Raw genomic sequence first — 22,460 nt, forward strand, 5'->3', positions numbered from 1 at the left:
AGATTTTAGTAATACCAAGACTGTATGTAATGCAATAGTTCTAATAACTATCCTTTAAAAGCACACAATTCACAGCTCACTTAGTAACACTTTCAATACCACTCAAAATAGAATTAACATTTGTCACCAGGAAGTTTCAAGAGACTCCATCAAATAAGGCCAATACTGGCTTCCAAGCACCCTTTACATTTACAGATTAACCAGTTTTGCACGTTTACATCAAGTAAAGGCAATTCTACCTTCCAAGCACCCTTTACACTTTCAGATTAACCAGCTGTGCACATTTACATTTCTTTCAGGCAAGCAGCCACCCTGGCAAGAAGGCTAGTTTATCTGTTTGCCTCACCCTCGGTTTGTCAGCACAGGAGACTCCCTTCCTTACACTTCAGCTGAAGTGCTTCATCTGTCAGAATTAACCATCACGGGATGGTTGTTTTTTCACATAAAGTAGGGGTTCTTTCTTTCTTAAATTAATAAAATATGTGCACATGCTCCTCCGATCATGCCCAGTTTGACCTCTGGTTTCATGTAAACAGCTGTACAGTTGGTACTGCATTTGTGCACAATGTTCCTCAAATAGGCCCAGTTGACACATCATGAGCTGATCGTTCCTGTTTTTAAGACACTGCACTGTCAAAAAGTGCATATTCTTTAATTCCAATTTAAAGAAGTGCAGATGCTCAGTACCGTACAGTAAGTGCTCATTTATAAGCACTGCTTAAACAGGAATGTCTCTGAGTTAGTGGATGAGCTGTATTAATCACAGCTCGCAAACAGGGAGCTGTGGTTGCCTCTCTGTTTCCATGCTGTTTTCCCTGGAGCTCATGTACCAACTTGGTGAATTTCCCAGGCAAAGGAATGAATTTTAAAGATTGCAGTATCTTAAAAAGAGATTCAAAGCTTTCCTCTCTACCAGTGCATACTTTCATGATGCAGCTCCTGAATTGATAAGGCAAAAGCCACAGTATGCAAAATCACCACTGTCCAAGGCAAACTAACATCCAGACAAGAATGCAGAGCGGGGCACAGCATAAAGCATTGCCGGCTTTAGGGCAGTGCGACTGGTGCGGCCGCACTGGGCGCTGACCTTTGAGGGGGGCACTGTGACCTCAGGGGGGCGCTGTGTTTAGCAATACCTTAGGATAGGAGAGATGAGGGGCACTTTTGCAGGTCGTAAGGAGAGAATCCTAGGAAGCGTTCATGGGTAGTGGGGGCGCCAAAAGTGATTGTCGCACCGGGCGCTACCAGCGCTAATGCCGGCCCTGGCATAAAGCCTGATCATAAATGGAGCTGGGTCCTAACAGAAAGTGTGTGTCTATTGCCCAGATGATATACTGCTGTCTGTAGATTCAAATCAGAAGAACAGTAACATGATGTTGTTTGGGAGAGACCAGAAACTTTAATTATTGTAACAAATGTAAAAAGGCATTTGACACAAACTGTTTCATGTGCAAATATGATAGATTGTAAACCCAAACACACATTTGTACTTCAAGGCCAAACATTAACAAAGGCACAAGCTGAAAGCAAACACTCACTTAAAATATGGTGCTAAAGTTTCATTAGAGGGATTAGCAGCCTTAGCCCCACTATAAGTATTGGGTGCACTAAAATTATATTGGTCGATAGCACATTGTGCAATCTGGTATACAGTCTCTGGGGCTTTCCAAACAGATTTCATGATTTATTTAACTTCCAGAGGGGAGTTTATAAAAATTGAACAAAAAGAATTTTGTACCAACATGTGTCTGTATCGTTGTTTACTGACATTTATACATCCTGATGAGCGCGAAAACAACATGTTGAAGAGATTAGTTGGTTCAAATGTGAATGCAGGTTTTGATGCCAAATTGCATGCTCAACAATGCAATCTATGTAACACAGGGTGATTGGATTGCTATCCAGATGTGCTGGCTGCTGCTGCTTTGCAGTGATGCTTTTAAAGATGGTTTGATATTGCCAGTCTAAGTTAGTCATAGTGGTTGTGATTCAAGCATGTTTTTAGGTCTCGCCTAGGCAGCACATGCTGTGTCTCTTTGAGAAATGATGTGTCTACTCTACGGGCTTTCATCCTACCCATCGCTCCGCATTTGTCACTTTGTGTAACTTTCAAAATGTCTTTCTATTTATTGGTGAAACGTTGCTATTTGCCCCACCTTTGGGTGTGTTTTTCACTTTCACGACAACTGCCACTGTTACATGTCGCCCTACTCTTTCATTTATTTATGGTTTGTTTGGCGGACTCTTTTTCTTCTTTGAATTGATCCCGCACCCTTTGGTCACTGGATCCTGTACGTGTTCACGAAGGTAGTTACACATTCAGTCCCTGCTTCCAGGCACAGAGTCCAAGACGGGCATCTCCCTGTGGTTAGTACACACCATCATCTGTAAGTTGAGTGTCTTCCATGCTTTGCAATAAACACAACTCTGTTAATAAAATGTATGTACAAATATAATAGTCATACTTTCAATATTTATAAAATATCTGTCTTAGTGCATCATTTTAAACTCTAGAGAATAATTACCAATACAAACCATAATGGTACATTTGTTGTTTTATTTAGCTGGAAAACAGTCTCACAGAGAAAATAACACACACTACCACTGCCACCTTTGATCTCTTACTTGCAATTTCACCAACCCTCTCATCTCTCACTCGCAATCTCATCTCCTCCTCTCACCTCTCCCTTGCCATTGCCCCAACCCTGTCATCTCTCCCACACACCCCCACTGCCCCTCACACTCCCACTACCCCCTCTCATCCCGCCCTCACACTCCCTGTCTCCTCTCTGTACTGCCTGCTCACACATTCTGCCCTCCTGTACCTCCTTATGCTGTGCACTCTTCCACCTCTCGCCTCCCAACTTCCCTCTCTGGGTGCCCCTCCCACTCATCTCAATGCTGCACTCACTTATACTCGGAAACTAGAAGAAGTACACTGGCTGTCTCTTTCCTTGCTCTCTTTTACAGATCACATCCCTCTCTTGGTCCGGTGCCCATCTTTGGTGCCCCACAGTCTGTTGGTGGGTGGGCACTGCCTCTCTGAACACCTGCCTTACTTTAATGTTAATAAGGTTTCTTTGGGAAGAGCAACCAGCCACTCTCTCTTGTACTCTTTCTCACCCCTTTCTCTGGCTCTCTTTCACATTCTTCCCACCTCTACCATGTGGTTGACTTTAGGTCTTCGAGTACAGTTTCTTTCCTGCCTTTTTTAAGGTTTGCTCTTCTCCTCTTCATGGGGTGTCTTCTGCATGCACAGGTGCTCCCTCGTTATGCGTCTGTCACCTGCTCTTCCCTTTTTTCTCTCTTTCTCACACACTCTTTCTGCCCCTCTGTCTAGAGTTCATTTACCACCTCATGCCCAAACTACCTATCCCTCTCTGTCTTCCTATCTATATATTCTGTGCAGCTCTCATCCCTATCTATCCACCATGCCACATAATTCCACTACACAAATCCACCCCACACTACAGAATTCCACCACACATAACTCCATAACTAACAATTCCAATCCAACCCACATAATTCCTCTACACACCATATACATCCACTCTAAACCAAAACACATGGGTGAAAGACATTGTCATTTACAACACCAATAGCTCTAACTCTCACAAATGTGAGACCTATTGGCATTGCCAATGCTTGGTTCTGCCCCTACCCCTCTACGCAATTCCTAATCAGAAAATCCTATAGTGGGAACATAATCTCCAGTGCAGGGTAGACCCATATGTGTCACATTTGCATCTCCTGCAGATTTTACTTTTTCAAGCCGAATGTCCCAGACTCTTAATAACAGGTAGGGGGGTCAATCGGCAATAGTGTCCACGTGGGGAAATAAGTGCTCAAACGTGAGCGAAGTAGTGGGGATACCTGAAATCTTTGATAGAGAGTGTATAAGTCGGATGGCTCAGTCCTGATGAGTCTCACTCACAGACCACTCAGTTGAAAAGTCCTCGCTCATCGTTAGTTGTAATGTAAATAAACTGGCACTGGAGTTATTGTTTGAATTATCTGGTTTTCCTGTTGCTGTACCGAATATACGCCAGTTGATACTTCTGTGATTTTATGGTAAAATGTACCCCCACAATAAGCACTGCTCTGTCTACACTTTATTAATGCATTTGTAGTCAAATACATGGAAGATGCTTTAAAAGGGGGGGCCTTGCGAAGTTGTCTATAATACATTGAAATTTGTTTATTTGGGCACAATCTACAGATTTCAATCTACGAATGAATCCCACTGGACAGTTGTGTGTAGTATAGTTATGTTACCCCTCTCAGGTGTAAAGGGTTCTGTCCATGTTCATGCATACTTGTCTTTCTCACTGTCATCATTTTTGACTTGCTTCAACACTAGCTGCCTCATACATAACTAATTACCATCTTGGTCTCTTCCATTTTTTCTTCTTTTGTTCCGATGATTTGCTGTCATACACTGCTCAGCCTCCCAGAATCTCCTATTCCCAGGTACAAGTCTTAAATCCACCATTGTATCCTTACACGTACAGAATCCACTCAAATACAATAGGGACAAACTCTGATAGAATAGGAATTGTACTAGGCCTGCTCCTATAAAAACAGATCGGGTACAAAATGTCTTTTCATTTGATCAGTCTTCCATCTTGAAATGTGTACGAGTACTTTTTGCTCCTAAGTATACTTCATTAGATTATGGGAGGTATTTAGAACTATAGGGTGCAGCCCGCTGTCCACCAGTGGTGGCAGAGGCAATGTGCAGTGGCGGCTATGTGTGGCTCCTCTGAAGGCACTGGAAGTATACTGGCTGGCCGCCATGTTTTATACGTCCACTAAGCAAACCTTCTTGTTTTTCAAAAACAAAGACCCAAAGTGGAAGTTTGTATCTGAAAATAAAAAACTCTAATGACCATGGGAGTTTTCTTTAATGGTAAGCGATCATTTTTATGGCTGTTCTGCTTTGGAGAAAAGTATATCTGACTGTGATCCCTAAATAGTTACTTAGACTGATGGTCTGATGTCTGCCAGGCTGCCTGTCTAAGGTTTCTCAAAGCAGTGCCTATGAGTGTTCTGCCTGTAAAATTCATTAGTAAACATGATACTCCAAAGTAAGGAACTAATTGTGCTACGTAGTGATGAGTAAATTGAATAGAGGATTCTTAGACTGTTGGAAATGTTTATATGAAATTGTATCTGTAATGGCATTCAGGTTTACTAATGAATTGTTGCAATATGAGTATATAACAATGAAACTGAGTAAACAGTTAGATATTCTGTGATGTAACATATAATTAAATTAAGAGTAGTTAAATTAAAATAACTAATAAAGGTATTTTTTACGGTTGACTAATTGAGTGCCTCCGACACCCTTTGTTAATGGTTGAACCATATGCAACTGTACAAACAAATGACTTGCTCTTTTTTTCAGATTCACATGGCATATCAGATGAAGAGGGCTCAGCTGAGGTTTTCTTGGCTACTGACAGTGACTATGATTCCAGTCGAGCCCAGAGTCCAAAAGAGTTGGACCTTGTATACCCATCAGGGCCAGAGTGTGGAAGGCGAAACCTACGAAGCTTGCGAGACAGCACCCCTGATGTCTTGCAAACTCATGAGCCCAGGACACCTCAAGATCACCAGCGCCAGACGGAGCTCTATGACAGTGACTTTGTGCTTCCCTCTCGTCAGATTGAGCTGCTTCGGATCACAGAGAAGCGGCAAGCATATTGCGTTCGCACCAGTAGCCTGGATTTTCCAAAGCAATCTTTTCTGGCTTCTCGCAAGTCCTGCCCGGGCTCTGTCGACAGTTCCCCAACAGAGACCAGAATAGCAAGCCACTGTTCATCGATTGGACTCAGGACGAGTTCTTCATTTAGCCCAGATCATTCCCCCCCTGATGATGGTCCTATGCCAGTCTTTCGAACACACTCTGTCGAGTGGACTCACGTCTTTCAGGAGCCAGTGGGCTCAACTGGACATATCAACAGGGGAAAGAAGAATGCTTCTGTTACTTTACGGGTTTTTCCTCAGTATGAAACCGGACTCTCTAAAGAGACAAGTGTCAAGGTACTGTAAAACTGTCTCCAAAAGGTATGGCGAGGCTCTGAAATTAACCACCAAAGTGTACATTCTATAAGCACACTCCCATTTCCTGCTTGGAGACCCAGGTTCAGACCTAGGCAATCAAGTAAGCATGTTGTTTCCCCACCACCAACACTACATATGTACAATCAGGAACAGCATTAGATAATGCTTCTCATAACTGTGGTAAAATTCCCAAAGCGTCATAGGAACGCAGGTTTAGGACACTGCAAGGAAAGATGTTTCATGCTCTTTCTGCTTGAAATGGAACTCGTAATAACACCGTCTATGTCATCCCAAGGTCTTTACACAAATGCTATCATGTGGAGAGCACTTACACGATCACAAAACACCAGCACGCGACTCTACCTTCTCAAAGCATGAAACAAATTAATATAGGATGCTGTGCTGCTGTGTGCCTCTGGTCTCCTCCTCTAACAGTTCATTTTTGCTAAATCTTCTCCTCTGCTGATGGCGCCTTGTCATGCCGCGTCGCTGATGCATATGGTGTGGCCAACCATTAACACAGTGACTTCTCCTGGTCTCTCTCTTTCTTCTTCCTGGCTCTGCCTGTCAATGTTTGTTCCTTTGAGCTTTTCACAACATCCGAAGCATCAAAGATGATTTTCCACACCTCTCCGCAAGCCTCTTTCCCAGAGTTCAACAGTCTGAATGAAAAGATACAACTGTCAGCAGGTACAGTTATGAGACAAAAGCTATTTTGTGTGTATACGTGTAATTTCCCTCAATATGACATAACATACCAACCATGAACGAATGATTTTGATTTCAAATCTTTTTAATGACTTTTGTCAATACACAGCAGAAACAGAAAAAAGCAAAAAATGGTGGGCTGGGGATTTTACAAAATTTGTACACATAAATAAATATGTAAGGTTTCCGATCAAGATGTACCCAGAAAAATCTGATTCAAATTATGCACCCGCTAATCTGTGTTTGCAAAGGTTTTCAAATTGACAGGTGCGCCTGATTCCAAGTTTGGCAACTTGGAAAGGAGACTAGCTCACATAGGGGCATATGCATAAAAGAATTTTCCCATAGACACAGAATGGGTAACACCCTTGGTTAGCTCTGGCCCCGTAGATCTGTCATTCGTCATTCCAAGGTGCCCAAACACAACATGTGCCCTTTTTGTTCCTTCAATTTTTGGAACATTTCACTCGCTGCAAATTGTGTGAGCAAACACCTACAATTGGCACACACATTGATGTCAGGGTGCAAATAGCAGTTTCTGGCCAATTTGGGATTACCAATACCTTCATTAAGTAATTATTTGTTAGGCTTAAAGGGGGCATCCGGTGAATGACGTCCTGGCAATTCTGGTCGACCTGCTCCACGGGGGGTCTACTAAGAAGCACCGGTTTGGGTGCTAGTGTCAAGCACCGCTGCCTCTTACATTACAGGAGGGTGATATTTCAGCACTGCTGCAAGACTGGCCCCCAGTAACAAAACCACCCCACATGGGTCAAAAACCGGCCCCCAACCTTACAGCCTACCAGAAAAACACCCGGTGCCTGCTCCGGCCAGTCCACCTCTGCCAGGACCTGAGCGGATGTCATCAAACAAAGCAACACACTACAATGATTGTTTTTTTTATAACTCTTTATTGATTAAAGACAATAATTCAATCATGGTTAAAGTTCGGTATTAGATTGTGCAACATTGTTACATACATACTTTTCTTGGTCATTACAAGTATCCATTACACTTACATACATTTTGCTATCTTTGTGATCAGTTGTTATAAGTTTGTCTTGGTGGGATAAGGCAGGAAGGAGGGGGGTATACAATACTTCCTCGATATTCATTCCATTTGGTCCATATTTGAACCCATTTTTTTGGACATACTCTGGAAATATATACAGTCTTTTCTCTATACATACACCAGTCCATATCTTGTTTCCATAATTTTTAACCGGGGGCCTCTCTTTCCCCCCACATTCTGGCGATGTTGCGCTTAGCTATCATGTGTCCCAGTGTTACCCACATCTTTTCTTTGTTACTCAGGTCAGTAGGTCCCCACACATTAAGCAAACCTCTCTTAGCTTCTGGGTGCAGGTCCTGACCCAACACTTCTCCCATACATCGGAGCACCCCCTTCCAGTATTTACGATGTTAATGCAATCCCACATTATATGTATAAAAGTGCTTGCAACTTGAATTGTCGCTATAGCCCATCCGGGCCAAGGCTATCCTAGAGTAATATATTCTGTGTATAATTTTCAATTGTACTAGTTTGAGCGGTGACGAAATCGCGACTTCCCTGGGAGAGGCGAGTGCCTCTACCCAGTCTTCTTCGTCTAGCTCCCCCAGGTCACCCGCCCACTTCACTCAAAGCTGTATGAGGGGATGAGGAATAGGATTGATGAGCTTTTTGTAGGTGAGGGATATGGACTTATTGGGCATATAACCATCAAGGAGCCTGTCCTCTAGCAGCGTTGCTTCTGGCAGTGTCTCCTCTGGCGGGAGGCGTGAGTTCAGGGCATGCCGGATCTGGTAGTATCTGAATACTCCCGAATCTGCCAGCTCGTACTCTTTCTATCACTTTGCCCCTTCTCCACAAGTCACCCACCTTTGAGAGTCCAATTAGGTCCCATCTATTGAAGCACATAGTGTTTCTGAGAGTACCCAACAAGTGAGAGTCCCGTAGATTGCCTAATCCTCTTATCCCAGCCCAAACTCTTGTGAGTTGAATGCCAAGTTCGAACAGCGTCAATTGCATCTGAGCGGGTTCGTAATAGAGAGCTTTGGTATAGGAACCCCCGGTAGGCGCCACCTTTCCATTTGGTTTCCCGGGTCGTTATGTGGCCGGTATATGCCCTGGTTAATAGCTGCTAAATGTGCTGCCCAGTAGTATCTTTTAGTGTCTGGGAGTCCAATTCCCCTGTCATAGCATCCACGCACCAGTTTGGGGAATGCTATTCAGGGTATTCTTCCCGCCCAGAGGAGAGCTCGCTGTTCATTCTCTATCGCTGCAAAATAGGACGCGGGGATTGGGTTCGGCGGATTTTACAAGACATATAGAAAGCGAGGCAGGGACATCATTTAAAAAAGCGCCGCCCTACCCAGTAGGGACAGCGGGAGCGTTTTCCAGTGCTCCATATCATTTCGAAGCCGTTGTAAAGGAGGCATGAGGTTGTGTTCATAGACTAGCTTAGAGTCCCTGGTGTTGTAGAGGCCTAGGTACCTGAAGCCATCCAGTGCCTCCACTACTCTGCACCCCTGGGAGGGATCGGGAACTGTCCTCTGAGCACGTATAACAGTGATTTGGACCAGTTGATGGCATATCCAGAGTACCTCCCGAAGGTGGCAAATATGTCGAGGACTCTATTAATTGAGGCCTTTGGTGACGCCAATTACAGCAGGATGTCGTCGGCATATAGGGAGATGCGATCTTCCCACTCCTCTGATCAACTCAAACCCCTCACTACCGGGTCGTTACGGATCCAGCTCATCTGGGGCTCCAGCGCCAGGGCAAAAAGCAACGGGGACAAGGGGCAACCCTGCCTCGTACCCCTACCGAGGGTAAAGAGCCGAGATTATTTGTTGTTCACTATGACTTTTGCCAGTGGCTCTGAGTATAGAAGTCTCACCCATCCCATGAATCCCGGGCCAACCCCCAACTTCTCCAGCACTGCAAATAGATACGGCCATTCGATCGTATCGAAAGCCATGGTAGCGTCCAAGGACAGTATCACCACGTCCTCCCTCAATGTGTGTACTTGTCCGAGTACCCTGTGGAGTCATCAGAGAGCCCGACTGGTCTGGATGGACCAAGTCTGAGATTACTCCAATCGGGTGTCGCGAGTAGTTTGGCCAAGATTTTCACCTCTGCGTTTAATAAGGAGATAGGTCTATAGGAGGAACATTGGTTTCTAGATTTACCCTCCTTGGGAATGACCACCACTGTGGCCACTCGCTCATCTTGGGGAAGTCAGCTCGGCTTTCTTCATACATTGCTTTGAGGTGGGGGGCCATTTTATCAGTTTTTAATTTATACAATTCTATTGGGAGGCCATTGGGGCCCATCGCCTTTCCTCGGATTGTAGGTCTCTGATGGCACATGCTATTTTGTCGTTCGTGAGCTCGCTGTCTAATAAGTCACTGTCTCCTTTTGACAGTATGGGGAGCCTAATGTCTGCTAGTATGGCCTTCGATTCCTCTATGGGGCTATTACAGTGAGCTGTATATATCCGTGTGTAGTACTTGGCAAATTCGACTGCTATCGCCTGTGAGTCTGTAACTGTTTCCCCTACCTCTGTTGTAAGCTCTGTGACTAGGCGATTGGCTAGGCCACGGCGATCCAGCTATGCAAGTAATTTGCCTGCCCTATCACCAAGCTTATATATCCTACCTAGTTTATCTCTAGGCAATGACTTAGCCTTGTCTACTGCTACGCTCTTATATTCGTCCTTCTTTAAGCTAAGTTTGTGTACTGTATCAGGGTGACCGGTTACTAGTAACTCCATTTCTAGCTCCAGTATCACCTCTTCCAGTTTAATTAAGTCAGCGTTTTTCTCTTTTTTGGCACCTGAGAGAGTGCCTGTTCTCGAATTACTGTCTTGAACGCCTCCCAAAGTGTGATTGTGGAGTCTCCAGAACCTTCATTGTCTTGGAAGTAGTGTTCTATAGCCTGGGTGATGTTTTGTCTTATGTTAGGGTTGCAGAGATACCATGGGTTTATGGGTGCCACTCTGCCTACCTGGCCCACATTTGTTCCTATCTGTACCCATATCGGGGAGTGGTCCGATATACCACCTGCCATGTGTCTTTTTTCGGTGATATGTCTCACTTGATCTGCCGGTGTTAGAATGTAAACGATGCGGGAAAAACTATTATGAACCCCTGATTGTAAAGTAAACTGGCGATCGGTGGGGTGCTGGACTCGCCATGCATCCACCAGTCCAAAAGCATGCAGGAAGGAGGGTAGGATCAGTTGTGCGGGTCCCAGGTCTCTGGGGGGACAGCGGTCACGCTTACCGCACAGTACAGAATTGAGGTCTCCACCGAGGATTAGTCTCCCCTCTGGAAACACCATAATTTTGCATCCCATGTCTCTGATCGCTATTGCTTGTAGCCCTGGGGGGATGTAGACAGACACCAGCGCCAGGGGCCCACCCTCCCATTGCCCTGACACTGCTGCGTATCTTCCTAGCTCATCAGTCCAGAGATGGCCTATAGACATAGGGAAGGATTTGCACATCATTATACCAACACCCCAGGAGCCCGGTACTCTGTGAGCTCTTTCAATTGCGAAATATTTCAAGAGGTTTTCGGGCCTAAGATGGTTCAGTATTAAATCCTCGACAAATAGGTCAACGGCTGGTCCCTCTGCTTTCTTGGGAACCCCCGTGATCCTGACATTATTGCGTCACACTCGGCCTTCATAGTCATCCAACTGTGTTTCAAATCGCTATTGGGCAACCTGAAGTTCCTTGAGCTCTTTACGCATCTGTTGAATCTCTCAACTCAGTTCTGTGGTTACTCCCTCCATTGCTTTCACTTTCTCACTCATCTTTTGTAGACCCACTCTTATCAGCGTCATCTCGATAGTAATGGTGTCCATTCTTTGTTCCAGTGATGTTCACCCTCCCGCGAAGGCCTCTATGACATCTTTTAGTGTGGCTCCTCTTTCGTTGAGCCTGCCATCTTGCTCACTTCACCGTTGTCCACTTCACTCAGTTTTTGGGTGGTATACTTGTCCAGTTTGGTCTGGACCGTGCTTTTTTGACCCTTGGTTCGAGACATTGCGGTGCGTCAGGATTGGGCCCCCGGCAGGCACCACACACTGCTTACATTTGTGAGAAATCTTCCAGCTGCGATACTTGTAGGTCTGCTCTTGTGCGGTGGGCTTCACTCCATGCCGTTTCCACAGTGCTCAATGTGTCACTGATTCCTTGCCCCTACCGGGCAGTTTTCTGCTGTGTTGTGTGGTCTCTTTGAGTATCTCGGCCCTTCAAGCACCTTGCAATTTAGTACAGCATAGGTTTGGTGCAGGACGCCCCTCCTCCACACCGAGCCTCAGTTGCGCATTATTGAGGTGTCACCCCCAAGGATTGCCCAGTTTACTGCCATGAAAGGGGAGGGTGTGTCCCCCCTTGATCCTGAGGTCGGCGTCTCTTGGAGCGGGACCCATGCTGCTCCTATCCCCCACTTTATGCAGCATCACTCACTCCCGTGGAGGGGCCCGGCCCTACTCTTCCCTGTGGCCCAGTTCTCCCACACCAGCAGTCCGAAATGAAGGTGTCTACCTCTGCGCTTCACAGGTTCTGGCGCACTTGCACTTCACTCCGGGCTCGGTTCTCTTTGCGGGTCTCCAACCAGCCGATTACTGCTTTTGTTTTTGCCCAGGCCACTGTGTCATCAGACCTGGCGGATATAATAGCCCCCCAGTGCCAGCCAACAACCGATCAAGGATCTTGATGGGCTAGCCTGCCCGGGCCCCGCCCCTGGCGTTCCGAATTTTTCCTCCGCAGGCCGCAACCTGCTTCCAGATGTCGCCGTCTCCCGCAGAAGTCCCCAGCAGCTGAGGCAAACTTGAGGCCGGGGCTTCTGGGGCCTAGCAGGTGCTCTGTGTTTGTTTGGCGATATCCTCCTCACCGTGCAGCATTCGCGGTCATCGTTCTGTGGCAGGCATCAAGGCAACGCTCTGTCGCATTCTTGTGGCATTGTGCAGATCATATGACGGATATTTTGGCAGTCGCGGGCCGGGAAGGAGAGAGCTTCACTGAAGTGCGGCCATCGCGCTCGGCATTCAAGCCACGCCCCCCGCTACAATTATTGTTGTTGGATATTGACAGTGGATGCAGAACTGGGCATATAGAACCGTGTTTTTGCCAATTATTTGACAAAGCTACAGGGTACTTGGCTTTAACTAAGAGAGCACAGCATGAAGCCGTATTATTATACTACTAAGTTGACTTGGATGCTATTGTTATATTTCAATAGCTTTAACGAAGATATATTACTTTTAACAAAATTGTAAAGGAAATATTTCACCTGCAAAGATCACCAGATAGAGACAGCAAAGTTCCCGTCTCATCAATCTGTGCATATTATTTTATTGAACTTTATTTCACGGAGAGCCCTTCATTTTTGTTATAAAAATGGCAATTTTCACTGTGTTTTCCCATTCTTCCAAAGTAAAGACCCCCCCACCCTCTTATCCACTTACCATATTCAATATTTCCCTTTAGCTAAATGCCTATCAAACAAACATTTGTCCACAGCCCATCACCTTGATGGCCTCAGGGTCTATATTTTGGTACTCTGTAAAAGAAAGTACTGCCTATTTTTATCAAACACTATTTCCGAAGCCAGTTCCAGACCACTGCTCCTCTGCCCTAATATGCCACCTGCAAACCTCATGGAGGATGCACACTCATGTAGAGGGATACCAAATCAGGCCCTGATTACAAACGAGGGGTTACATTCTGATTCCTATGCAAACTAATGTTCCATATAGTGTGTTAATTATCAATCCACACTATTTCTCCATGGTCAAACTTGCCGAAATTACTTGTGGGAGGAAGCCCAGAAAAAAAAGCAAAACACTCATGTCCAAATTGAGAACATCAAATATGAGGTATTTACCACACCCGATAACAGGCTTCTGGTAAATACCTACAGCATATTCTGCCCAACATTAAAGTGGAGTCTATGAGACGGATGGGCCAACTACAAGTCTTTTCCAGAATACAGAGCTATCAACTTGCCAATCACTGGGGTTTCTCTAGATGTGGGTGGACCCTGCTTCCCCAGCAGTGCGCTATCGCTATTAGTCACATCTTTACAGCTTTTCTCAACTAGAAGGTCTTTGAATAAAGAATTGTAAAAAATAAGGAAATTACCTCTTGATTGTCCTATCTGTGATCAAATAGCATTTTGCTTTTACTTAAGTTCTTGTTCGAAGTTACCTCTCTATTGTGTTTTTAAAAAATCTAATCCACCACACTTGATGCCAGTTCCCTCTACGCCACTCTACTCTACACCACTCACATCATTGTACTCTACACCACACCATTCCACTCTACACCACTCTATGCCACTCTTTGCCACTCTACTCTACAACACTCTACTGTACGCCACTCTACTCTACCCCGCTATATGCCACTCTACTCCATTCCACTCTACTGTGCTTTATACCCTGACAGTGCAGTACTCTACGCCACTCTACTGTATGCCATTTCACTTCACTCTACGTCACTCCACTGTACTCTAGACCACTCCACTCTATGCTACTCCACTCTATACCACTCAACTCTACACCATTCCACTCTACTCCACCTCACACCACCCTTCTCTATTCCACTCTACTCTACGCCACTCCCCTCTACCCCACTCCATTCTACTCCACTCTATTTTATTGTACTCTACCCCACTCCACTCTACTCTACTACACTCTATGCTACTTCACACAATGCCTCTCTATGCCACTCCAGTCTACGTCACTCCACTCCACTCCATGCCATTCCTCTCTACGTCACTCCACGCGACTCCACTCCATTGCACTCCACTCGGCTCCAATCTGCGCCGTTCAACTCTACGCCATTCCACCCTAACCAACTCCACTATCTTTAATGCCACCCTCCTGTACACTTTGCCACTAGCTTTTAGCAATGCTGAACAGCATCCATTCTGCTGTACAACATGGCCTAAAGACATTCATAAAGCCAATAGCTCTCACATAGGCGAGACTTACTGGCTTTGCCAATGCTTGGTAATTGGTGATGTTAACTTCCTCAACCCCTTGAGACCTAACTAAACCTGAGTTTTTGTCCCTTTGGTATGTAGATTGTTATGTCCTGCGAAATTATGTTCATCAAGGATTTTAGCAAATACAATTCCCAAAGCAGTAAAATAAGGTTCAACCGAGTCATGAGCATTATGGGGGGAAAAATAACTTGCGTTTTATACACATTGTCTTTCACAAAATAAATTTCACAAAACGTGAGCAAATCCTTTGGTGAACACTATTATTTTCCGTTTCTTCAATAAATCCTTCTTTGTCGCTGCCAAGTTACACATATCTGCTGTCTAAAAACCACTTCTAAGCCTTGAAGAAAAGCCCTACTCGAAGGATAGGTTTGGCTGCCGATCAGGATTAAAGCGCAGTGAAAAAGCGGAGTTTCTCAATGAGAGTTATGGACTGTCATGTTTCAGGCCTTGTCCACGTGTCTTATATCCTGGTAGAGATCAAAACGTAAGCCTTCCAGCACCTTCCTTCAGCCTTACATTGTAAAGCACACAGATTTGTTGAAAGCCCTTGTCAGACACCCTATGTAAACTTGGCGGGTAACCAGTCAGCAGAAAGGGCTCGGCTGGGCTTGGATTTTAGTTCGCATTTTTTGGCATTTTGCAATCAAGGTGACTTTCCAACTCGACAAACGGCTGAGGTTTGGGGCCGGGGAGCCCCTGGAGCTTAGTTTAAACAAAAGGTCAGATGTTTTAGTTAAGAAGACTCACTGCAGCATCGATGTTTATTTATTACCTTCACATTTTTCAGTGAGGATGACTCTATGAAAGAGAAGACGATAAAAGGCAATGCCGAACGCAATTTAAATAGTTCGAAAGATAAATGTTTAATTTCTGACATTTCCTCCACCTCTAACGTTTGCCCCATTTGCACAATCTGCACAAAAAAAACACCAAATCTCAGTTGTGTATGCATGTTTATGTTTTGGGGAAGTTTTGAGGATCTGAATCAGTGCTTTAAATGGGGAAAAATAAGTGCAGGTACTCAATAAAATAGAGGTGTGGCAAGTGGGCGGGGCTAGGGGCGGGTATTAAGGGCAAGATATGATCATACATTATGACTTTTGTACTAGTTGCAGCACATATTAAAGCACACGAGAAATGTGTTTGTGTCAATAAAACAGATTAACTCATTACACATAATGAAAGCCATGATGGCACTTTCACTGGACTGGTCACTGCGCACCTGATTGACAGTGCAGGGTCTGTCTAGAGATCCTGGCCTGTTAATCACCACGTTACACAAGCCCTTTCACACCCCTGCAGTTTGGGGACATTCAAATGGGCGCTGCAGCTCTGCAAAAGGCTACTTCATGACTCGGTTCATCCGCCCTGCACTGGAGGAGAAACTTAACATGCGCCTGCCGTGCCGTGGATCAGGGTACCGGTACTCTCCCTGGCTACAGAGAAGTGCCGGTACTGACGGCAAAAAAAATCGGAAGTGCCGGTACTCCGTACTGGTGAGTACCGGCCCATTTAAAGCACTGATCTGAATAACAAGTGATCAAAAACATTCTTTCAACTGAAAATTATACTGAACCAGGACAAGAGTATTCAACCTTCACCAAGCAATAATTATTAAGAAAAGTATAGTCTCTGATTGATAATGATGCAGCAGTTACAGTTCAGACTCACCTTCAATTGAAAATACATTTTTGGTTTGCTAAAAATGTTGTTGTTTCATGTCTAGATATGTAGCACTCGCATAACATATCTCGTTAAGTTTCAGCATGCTGAGTTTGGTGAAGACCCACAGAATATAAGTTAAGGGTGTGGCCCCAAAAAAATGTTTTTGCCTTATTACATCCTATTGGAGATTTTGACGAACAATAGGGGAAACACTGCACAACTGATTTGCACCAAATTTGCCATGAAAGCAGAAGCAGTTCCTTTTGCGGGTTGGTGTATATTTGTTCAGTAGTTTTTCAGATATTTGCATTTGCAAAATGTGTTGGACAGGCATTAGAGAGTTAATTTTTTGAGAGATGTTGGCCAATAAACATGCAACTTGCGAGCTCTGCCAATATATTTCAATTTTTTGACAAATGTTAATGGTTAATGAAGAGTTTGAATAGTGTTTTCTTTCCACTATCTTGTAATAGGTTAATTCAACCAAAGATGAAAGAATAGGGTAGGCATGGTGACCAGTTCTAAACAACAGAGCGCGGTACACAAATCTACTGAGGGGAGGAAAATTATTTGAGAAAAACAATATCTTGAGTACAGTAAACTTGTGAATTTCCCAAAACGTAAGCACATGCCTGGCATTTTGAGTCTTGAAACAAACACCATTTTTCCGAGCTCTGATGTTTAAAGAATTTCAAGAGCCTTATGAGTAGACATCAAAAAGTGAATATAGAGTTAAATGTAGGAAATTGGGTTACTGGTTGAGGGGGAGAAACCCTAGTCAGACAATAACCAAATCTTTGTCAGTGTGAAAAACAAGCAAATCCCAAATTAACCTGTGTTTAACCCTCTGGTAATTTGGCCCAAAAGCAGTCAGGCTTAACTTAGAGGCAGTGTGTAAAGTATTTATGCAGCACTTCAAACAATAATACAGTGAAAATACAACACAAAAAAAATCTCACACCAATTTCGTACACAAGAGTAAAATGTAATAAATTATTTGAGATCAAAACAACAAAAATCCAATCAGTAGAACCAGACATATGCAATTTTAAAGTTTTAAGTAAAAATAGTTTCTTAATTCACAAAGCACCAACTGTGGTCATCTAGTCGCCCTGGACCAAATCAAATTCACAAGTTCAGGTTGACTGTGATGGAGCGCAGCTCAGCTACAGGGACCAAGTTAGCCCCACTGAACAAAAGTATCTTAATCCTGGTTGTAGAGCAATTTGAAGTACCATGTCGAGGATGCATGCTGCATCAGAGGAGATGTGAGGTCCTTACGTGGAGATTTGTCATGCAGTGGTGGTTCTGAGGGACCTGCAGTGGCGATATGAGGTCCCTGTGGGGAGGTGCATCATGCAGCTGCAGTTCCGAGGAGGTGCGGTGATGTTGCAATGTTCTGCATGGAGATGGGCCATGCAGCAGTGGTTTTGAGGCGCTGCAGGGATGTATTGCGCAGCGGTTCCAATGCAGAGTCTTGCGAGCTGTTGCACTGCATTGCTTCTGCTGGGTCCACAGATGGGCTTGCAGAGCACCTTCAAGCCATCTTCCAAAGGACCAGGACTTGGGTGGCACCACTTGGGGGGCAGGACTCACAGCTGGCAGAGTCCAGGTGCTGGGATCAAGGTTGTTGGAACCTATTCTGTCCCTGAGACTCTGATCAGGAGCCCAGCCGACTTACCCTTGGAGCCACTCTGGTGGTCCTGGGTGCAAGATGCAGGTCAAGTCCTTTACTGAGGCAGCACGGCAGCAGGCAGCAGGCAGCAGGCAGCAGGGCAACAGAGTAGCAGTCCTTCTTGCAGAACAGCACAGCAGTCCTTTTGAGTCTTCCAGAGGTGTGCTAAATAGTTGGTCTGAGGGTCCATTATTTATACTTGGGGCCCACTTTGAAGGAGAAGGTTTTGGAGGTTTTCACCCCCAGAGGTGCTTGGAATTTCCTTCCTCCCTGCCACATATTGTCTGGAGTCAACCCTTTGTGAGTGTGCTCACGCAGAGCCTTTGTGATGTGCAAGTGTGGTAGGTGACAGCTCCTCCCCCTCATCGAGTCAGAGATGACCCATCCTGCCAACACCTATGCTTCTTTGTCTCGCTGTCTTGGGGCAATACACAAAGGCCAACTGCCAGCTACACCTAGTCATCTGTCCCAGGATACAGGCAGCAGACACAAAAGTGTTGGGAAAAGAAAATACCAACTTTCTAAAAGTGGTATTTAGACACCAAACTCGACATTCCAACGTATGTCCGATCGAAAACTATCGCAATGTTATCCTATGGGAGAGGTAGGCCTTGCAGTAGTGAAAAATGAACTTAAGAGTATTTAAATACAAGAACATGTAAAAGTTAGAAGTACATGTCAAACATTTTGAATACAATGCACCCTGCCTTATGGGCTGTTTAGTGACTACCCTAGGGGTGGCATATATGTACTAAAAAGAAGGTGTCGGCCTGGCAAAATGTATTTTGCCAGGTTGAATGGGCAGTTTAAAGCCGCACACACAGGCTGCAATGGCAGGCCTGTGACATGTTTAAATGGCTACTTAAGTGGGTGACACAATAAACGCTGCAGGACAACTAGTAGCATTTAATTTACAGGCCCTATGTACATTACTAGGGACTTCCAAGTACATTAAATATGTCAAATGGGTGTTAGTCAATGTTACCATGATTAAAAGAGAGGGCACAATCACTTTAGCATTGGCTAGCAGTGTTAACGTGTGCTTGTCCTAAAGCCAGCAAACACAAGAGCCTGGAAGGCAAAACATGGGGGTAACCAGGCCACGAATGTCATGTCCTTCAGCACCTTTCTAAGCAATTTCCAAAGGTGGGAACATTGAAGCCTGCATGATAAGAGGCATAGAACTATCACCAATGTAAAATTAAAATAAAACAGAGGTTTATAGAAAACAAGCTTGTAAATGAATGAAAATGTGTAACCTTGGAAAGTACAGTTCTAGAAAAATTGTGAATTTACCAAATCAGTCAATGAATACATGGGGAGTAAGTCACCAGGCTTGGGGTTGGGTGAAAGCCTGGTGTGATGCCTGGGTTTGTAGCCATAGTGTCTGCCCACAGGCCAGGTTTGGCACCCAATTACTGGGACATACCAGGTCGGTAGGCACAAAACCTCTCTTTGTGAATAACCCTCCCAGTACTTGTACCCCCGAAAACCACACCTAATCCCTAACATCGACTGCTCAAAGTCTTGCACATAGTATGACATAAAAAATATATTTATGGCATTTCTCATAACATACAATCAATGACATCACTATGACTAAAGCAATATTTGTGTTTAGATGTGAGTTGTTATTTAACAATGTTTTGTTAAAAAGTCCTGTTAATTTTTAGTGTACAGATAGTGAGGCAGTGAGCAGTCCATTTGGTGGAAAGGTTATGGTTTTCATGGTAGGGTGCGAGTTATGGTTCATATGGCAAATCACAACTGGCAAATTTCATGATGTAAGTTTAACTGTATTTTGTTCAGTGGAAAGCTACAATGTTTGTAGTGTCTGAACCATAACTTTTCTTAACTGTGTTTTTTCAGGGAATATACTTCACAGAGTCAGTGCTAGTGTTTCTGTAGTTATACCACTTACGGTTTAAAAAGCCTTTTTAAATTTGCTAGTAATGTCCGACACATCACCTCAAAATTTGGCGCACAGTACATACTGCCAAGTTTCACTGTGTCAAATGTCGTGTTGATCCATCCAGGTGGAACTAGTTCAAAGGGGAGTTCTCTAAAGAGGACTTTCCATTTTAAGTCCCAAAAGAATGTTTGCCCTCCACACCACAAAAACCTCAGACTGGAATTACCCCATACTTGTCAGGCAGCTCCAACTTTACTAGACGATTGTTTTGTCATTTGGTGTTAATGCGCTCCGACGTTTTTAAAGATGTTTGTACTACAGTGTTTTAAGAACTTCAAAGTTTTCGTCCACAAAATATATTGTCGGTTTATCCTTGTATTATCTGCAGATCTGGATACAAAGACTATTAGAGGATATTCAATTAGAAAAATACATTGATCCAATTGGTGAAGGAAATATTTTATCCTTTGTCTAATGCAAGATTTGGGGATCCTCGAAGGAACTGCACATTCTGGCAACCTGATTTGCTGGTTAAAACTGAAATCTCGTCTTTCAGATTAAATGAAGCAATGTGAGAGGTACTGGGGGCACAACACTTTCCCTCCTGTTAAGGACTGGTTTAAAGATATTTCACAGTGCCAAGAACAACTGGAGGAATACTGGTCCCTGATGCCAGTCAAGGCTCGACCAAGGGACATCTCGCCCCATTCGCCTTCCCGATCCTTTTTCACTGTCATTATAACGATACCAAGAAAAAAGGAGAAATCTCCTACTCTGCCCTTGGGATAGTGGAAGGGGCTTGGGACCCAAAAACACTTACAGTCCCCATTGGTCTGCTTAACTATGCCACATATGGAGTAGTTTGTCAGGTATAATGGTCTTTTGGGCATTCAATCTGTCTTGGTGTTTATCCGATACTTGCGGGATACTCACCACCACAAGACGCTGCCCACGACATCTCCCCCAATTTCTGCAGCGTAGGGGGTTGCCATGTTATCTAACAGAATGTGACTCCATTACCACCCTCCGTCAAAGAAATGCCAGTTGAGGAATACCCAAAAGCACGCATCAATGTTCTTATGGAATATAACCTAGGAAGAATTTTCAATTAGACCATCGTAAAGCCGGCACTGACAGCAAGCTCCCTTGGGTATATTGGCTTGTTTCACCAGTACTCATGTTTCCTACATCCCACTCCTACCTGGTTTTCAACATAGCAAGGAAGCGTGGGCATTATTACTTTGAGATCTGCAGGTCATCCACATCGCTTTTGATTTCATATTCACTCTGAATAAGAATTGCCTAGGGATGCATAGAATGGCAGGTTGTCCCTTGATATAATGCATTTACCCAAAGCTTATTGCAATTGAAGACATTTATAGAGATGAGTTTTCAACATCTCTTGTTCCTGACAGCAGCGGTACATAAAAGCACCATAATTGTTCCCCATAAAGGTACCAATTTTTCTCCAATTGTCAAGCCCCAAGACCTCAGTTTAGTGGATTTTTGTGCATGCTGTCTATGCGGGAAGGTATGGGGTGGGTTGTGAACCCAACGTCTGGCTTTGCGCAAGGGCAGGAAGCGAATTGCTCTCTTTCTTTCTTTGTATGGTTATGAAGCAGCTGAGTGTTTGAATACAATAATTTTATTGACTTCACGCTATGTAGTAGGCATGATGTGACAAAACAAAATGTAGCCTGCTGCTCTACAAGGTGTTATAATGCTGAACATAGCGCACCCGCTAACATGGCTTTCTATTGCAAAACAGCCTGATGTTTGACCTGGTCATACTCGAAAAGTGGACAGGGTATTGTACTGCAGATTGTAACCCAACAGTAGTCAGGGTGTTGTAATGTAGAATGAAGCTCAGTTGTACACCAAGCGCTGATGCAAATAACGTAGCCCACTAGCATGAAGTATCAGTCATGCCAAACATATCCATATTGGCTTTTATAAAGAGCGTGTATGGGTATCTTGGTGATACAGAAATGAAAGCGCATCAGGGTGGACCAATCAGATAACTTCCATTGCAGCTAGAGCAGAGAAGAAGCTTAGGAGGAAAGGAGCCTGGTCTTTAGATGTTTCTTCTAAGTTTGAAATGCTCAACATTGAGTCTGATGGACAGTGAAATCCAGTGTTTAGCCCTGTGGACTCTGAGTGCCTTATCCCAAACCTGTTATTCCAAAAGGTGGGAATCTTAAGCAGAAGTTTAGAGGCCAAACGTAAAGAACGTGGAAGAGAATGTTTCACACATTTCCCAGAGATTTCAGGCTCCTTTTTTAAATAAAAGATGCGCCGCATCACAAAAAAGGTTAAGGCCATTATTTTATCGACTGGAAGCCACAGCGCTGATTGTAGTTTAGGTGTTACATGTCCACATTTATAAAGCTAAAAGGACCGTGACATTTG

At 44.3% G+C, this 22,460-nt stretch overlaps 1 protein-coding gene across 7 annotated transcripts in view; it reads left to right on the forward strand.

Annotated features, from left to right (window-relative positions):
- The window catches only part of LOC146789809 (ankyrin repeat and fibronectin type-III domain-containing protein 1-like), a 2,714,698-nt gene that overhangs the window by 2,639,560 nt on the left and 52,678 nt on the right, over positions 1-22,460 (forward strand). For all 7 annotated transcript variants that reach the window (XM_085632159.1, XM_085632158.1, XM_085632162.1 and 4 more), the window contains one exon: positions 5,408-6,045. In XM_085632159.1, coding sequence (XP_085488285.1) covers positions 5,408-6,045 — 638 coding nt within the window. The remainder of the gene's footprint in view (positions 1-5,407; positions 6,046-22,460) is intronic.

This window comes from Triturus cristatus, chromosome 10 (assembly GCF_964204655.1).
Source record: "Triturus cristatus chromosome 10, aTriCri1.1, whole genome shotgun sequence".
Taxonomy (NCBI): Eukaryota; Metazoa; Chordata; class Amphibia; order Caudata; family Salamandridae; genus Triturus; species Triturus cristatus.